The 3,759-nt window shown below is 42.0% G+C and overlaps 1 protein-coding gene across 1 annotated transcript; it reads right to left on the bottom strand.

The window, feature by feature from the left end:
- Window positions 1-850: 850 nt before the first annotated feature.
- TMEM252 (transmembrane protein 252) lies at window positions 851-3,487 on the bottom strand. The gene is made up of 2 exons (XM_066338908.1): window positions 3,082-3,487; window positions 851-1,243 (listed from the first exon to the last, which is right to left on the bottom strand). The coding sequence occupies exons 1-2, from the start codon at window positions 3,351-3,353 to the stop codon at window positions 913-915; spliced, it is 603 nt and encodes a 200-aa protein (XP_066195005.1). The 5' UTR covers window positions 3,354-3,487; the 3' UTR covers window positions 851-912.
- Between the last annotated feature and the right edge of the window lie 272 nt (window positions 3,488-3,759).

Below are 3,759 nucleotides of genomic sequence, written 5' to 3'. Positions count from 1 at the left end.
TTCAAATCTGAGCAAACCCTCATGAAATTTTTCTTGTCGTCTGAATTTATAGATGAAAGTGGCCTGGATGCAAATTTGTTCAGTGGGAGGAAGGATACATGTAACAAGAAGGACGAGTCCAAGCCACTTCTTTATCTAGAATTTGTTGTGTAATTATGAAGACACTGTGTCAGAAACAGGGTACAGGGTCCCTTTTTCACTTCCCACAGTCTTGAGTGAGCTGTGACAGAAGCAAGTGCTCGTAGAATTGGCTCAAAGGATGATTTTTCCTCCTGCAATTGATAATTTCCCCTGAGGAGATGTAAGCATAACCAGAGCTCTCTGTTTGGCAGCTAGGTGGTGTATTTTATGCTGCCCTTATCCTGAATCATGGGCACCTCATATCATATAAGCAAATAAAAGGCATCTGTTTTAAATACAAAATTTATTAATGAATTCACTAGTAAAATAGCAGTTATTTTTACCCCCACATAAAACCACTTGAAAGGTATGCAGTACAAAAATAATCAGTTGCAACAAATAATCTGCAAATTTCAAACAAAAGCTCAGTTAATAGGTTTCCCAAGTCAGTTGACATCACAAAACAAAAAATGACAGTTTTCTCCTGAAACTCCTTATGGAGCACAGGTTTAGACTGATAACACCATGATGCTTCATTTATCTTGCAGCTTCAGAAACTCCTATTGCCAGAGATGGTGGCTTCTACTAGATACAGCCTGAGTGTTTCTATTTCTATAGAGATTTATTCTAATTTGAAATACTGAGCACTTTTACATATCCCCTCCAACTCCACTCTGAGTCACAAAAGACCAGTTTCATTCTAAGTGATGTTACTGTTAGGGATCACTGACACAAGCCTTCTTCCAGTTTTCCCTGCTTCACAGATGCAGGATTTTACAGGCTGCCTGCCTCTCATGTTTTGACAGGTGTTACTCTTCCTGAGGTTCTCTGGAAGTCTCTATCCTGTTGGCAGCTGATTTCTGGCAGGGATATATGAGAATTTAACTCCCCTCTGGGGCTTGGGTCTTGGTCAGCTGTTTGCTGCTGCTCTACAGATAATGTGTATGGTGGTGGCTGTTCCTGCTCATCTGTTTCACTGACAAACTCTGCACTGCTTTCACTGTATGGAGGTGGAGGAATATTGATGAATTCTTGCTGTTTTAGTGTGGAGGCAACTGGCAGTGGGGAGACCAGTTTCTCAGGATCTACGCTGTCTTCATAAGAGGGAAGATAGAAGTCAGGCCTAAAATAAGCAAACAAAAAAGAAACACACCATGGTGAATGTGATTTATCTCACACTGCTTGGTTAGATGCTTTTGTCTGTTACGTTTCCAAAATTTAGATGAGGCTTTAACTGTAAACAGACATCTAAGTGTGCTTGAAGCAATGAAATACATTAGTATGAAAAAAATAGGCATAACTGGTATCATTTGCCTTGTCTTTGTACAAAATGTTTTATTAAAACACAGCATTCTAAAAAGAAAAGTCTTCCCCGTGAAAACTCCCAGCCATGGCATACAAACACTCATGCTTGTGAGTATTTTAACAAGTGCCTGAGAGAAGTTTAATTTGGAAGAAGAATGAGATCAGTGTTTAAAGTTATTTATTATTAGAATAACCATTGTTTTCCACAGTTTTAAAATAAATTTGGTATGTCTCTCCTTATCTAACCAAAATTTGCTGAATGTTGCTTTTATAGTGCCTTTAGCACACTCATTGTCAGTGTTTCTAGTACAGTTTCCACAACAGTGCAGGAAAAGTAATTTGTATCCAGTGACCGTGTTAAAGAGTTTTGCCAGGCCTAGTGCCAATCAGTTTAAGAAACTCTCTGAAAGCATCCAACTTTGTTAAGAACAAGACACAAAACGTTTTGGGAAGGGACCTTAATGATCATTCAGTTCCTGCCATGGGCAGGGCCACTTTCCACTAGATCAGGCTGTCCATCCAACCTCGCCTAGAACACTTCCAGGGATGGGGAAGCCACAGCTTCTCTGGGCAACCTGCTCCAGTGCCTCACTACCCTCACAGTAAAGCATTTTTTTCCCAATACCAAATCTAAACATAACCTTTATCCATTTGAAACTATTCCCCCTTGTCCTGTCACTAAATGTTCTTTTTTGAAATCCCTTTCCATCTTTCCTCTAAGTTCCCTTCATGTCTGTGGGGTGCTGTAGCCTCACTGCAACCTTCTCTGAGCTGAATAACTCCAGCTCTCTCAGCCTGTCATCACAGGAGAGGATTTCCATTCCCCTGATCATCCTCATGGCCTTCTTCCAGACCCATTCTAGCATGTCCATGCCTTTCTGTGCCAAGGATGCCAGACAGATCTGTGTGCAGTGCTCCAGCTGGGGACTCACAAAGACACAGCTGAGGAGCAGAATCCCCTCCCTCAGCCTGTTGGTCACACTTCTTTTGGTGCAGCCCAGATCAGCTTTGGCTTTCTGGGCTGCAAGCGCAGATTGCTGGGTGACATTGGCCTACTCATCAACAACCCCCCTCCCACCAATTTCTTCTCCCCAGAACAGCTCTCAATCTATTCTTTGCCCAGCTTGTGTTTGTGCTTCAGTTTGCACCAGCCCAGGTGCAGGACATTGTGCTTAACCTGGTTGAATTTTTTGAGGTTTTTAAATCAGGGGCACAATTACACAAGAAAATTTAAGCAGTGGCCTTAATGAATGAGCTGAGGCCCCCCTGCATACCTCAACTTTGATAACCTACACGAGCACCCACCCCACAGCACCATCTGAAACTGTGTACTGAGATGGAGCTCAGGATGCTCCTGCATGAAGTTGGAATAGATGCATCTGCTGCCTCCATGCATGACTTTGGAAGCTTTAGAAAATCTAAAACTTTCTCTGTTTCATGTAGTATACCTTACCTTAGGTATTGTTTGCATGAATGGCTATTTGCACATTGCTGCTTGCTCTAGCAAATAAAATTTCAGACCACAGTTCCCTCCACAGAAAAATAATAAAATGGCTACATGATTTGCATTTTGTAAAAACCTTGTATTGCTTCTTTCTTCCCACAGTATGTTTAAAAGATAGCATCCCCCCCTCCCAATTCACCTGCAGCACATACCTGTCTATGGTGCAGACATGTGGTTCTCTGTGGCTGGGATTTCGAATTAAGATGCCAAGGGCCCTGTATTTCAGGACTTCATGGAAAGTGCTCCAGAGAATGCCAGTAACAAGGAGACAGAGCCCCAAAGCTAACAGGCAGTAAAACACAAGCTTGTTCCCACATCTGCACACGGAGGAGTCTGTGTACATGCAAAGCACTGCCAGGCAAATAGTGGAGAAACTGAGTAAGAGCATAAAAAGACGGATTAAAGTAAAAAGGCCTTTTGGCATCTTTCACAGAAAACACAGCACTTTGTTCCTGTCTGCTGTTTGTTTGCTGGCTCTCTCTGCTGTGCTCCTCATCTTCGTGTATGGGTATTTTATATGCTAGAGGACCAACTGGCCTTTAGGCAGTTAAGAGAAGCAGGCAGTTTTAACCTACTCATTAACTCTTTGAGAGACTTATGAACTCTTTTGAGATTAATTTGTAACCTTCTACCTACTTTAGGGAACGAAGCAGGAACTTCCTGAACCATCCCTTTGCTGCTGTAATCTCTGGAGTGTAAACTTGGACTGCTATCTTCATTGCATGATTTGCAGCAGTTTATTCACTTCACTGCTTATGAACGAGACCTGTATTTTTTTAATTTGACTTACTTGACTTTAAAAGAAAAGCGACCACCTGCCAACAAAGATA

Source organism: Sylvia atricapilla, chromosome Z, assembly GCF_009819655.1.
Source record: "Sylvia atricapilla isolate bSylAtr1 chromosome Z, bSylAtr1.pri, whole genome shotgun sequence".
NCBI classification, from domain to species: domain Eukaryota; kingdom Metazoa; phylum Chordata; class Aves; order Passeriformes; family Sylviidae; genus Sylvia; species Sylvia atricapilla.
This window is presented reverse-complemented; position numbering and strand designations above follow the sequence as displayed.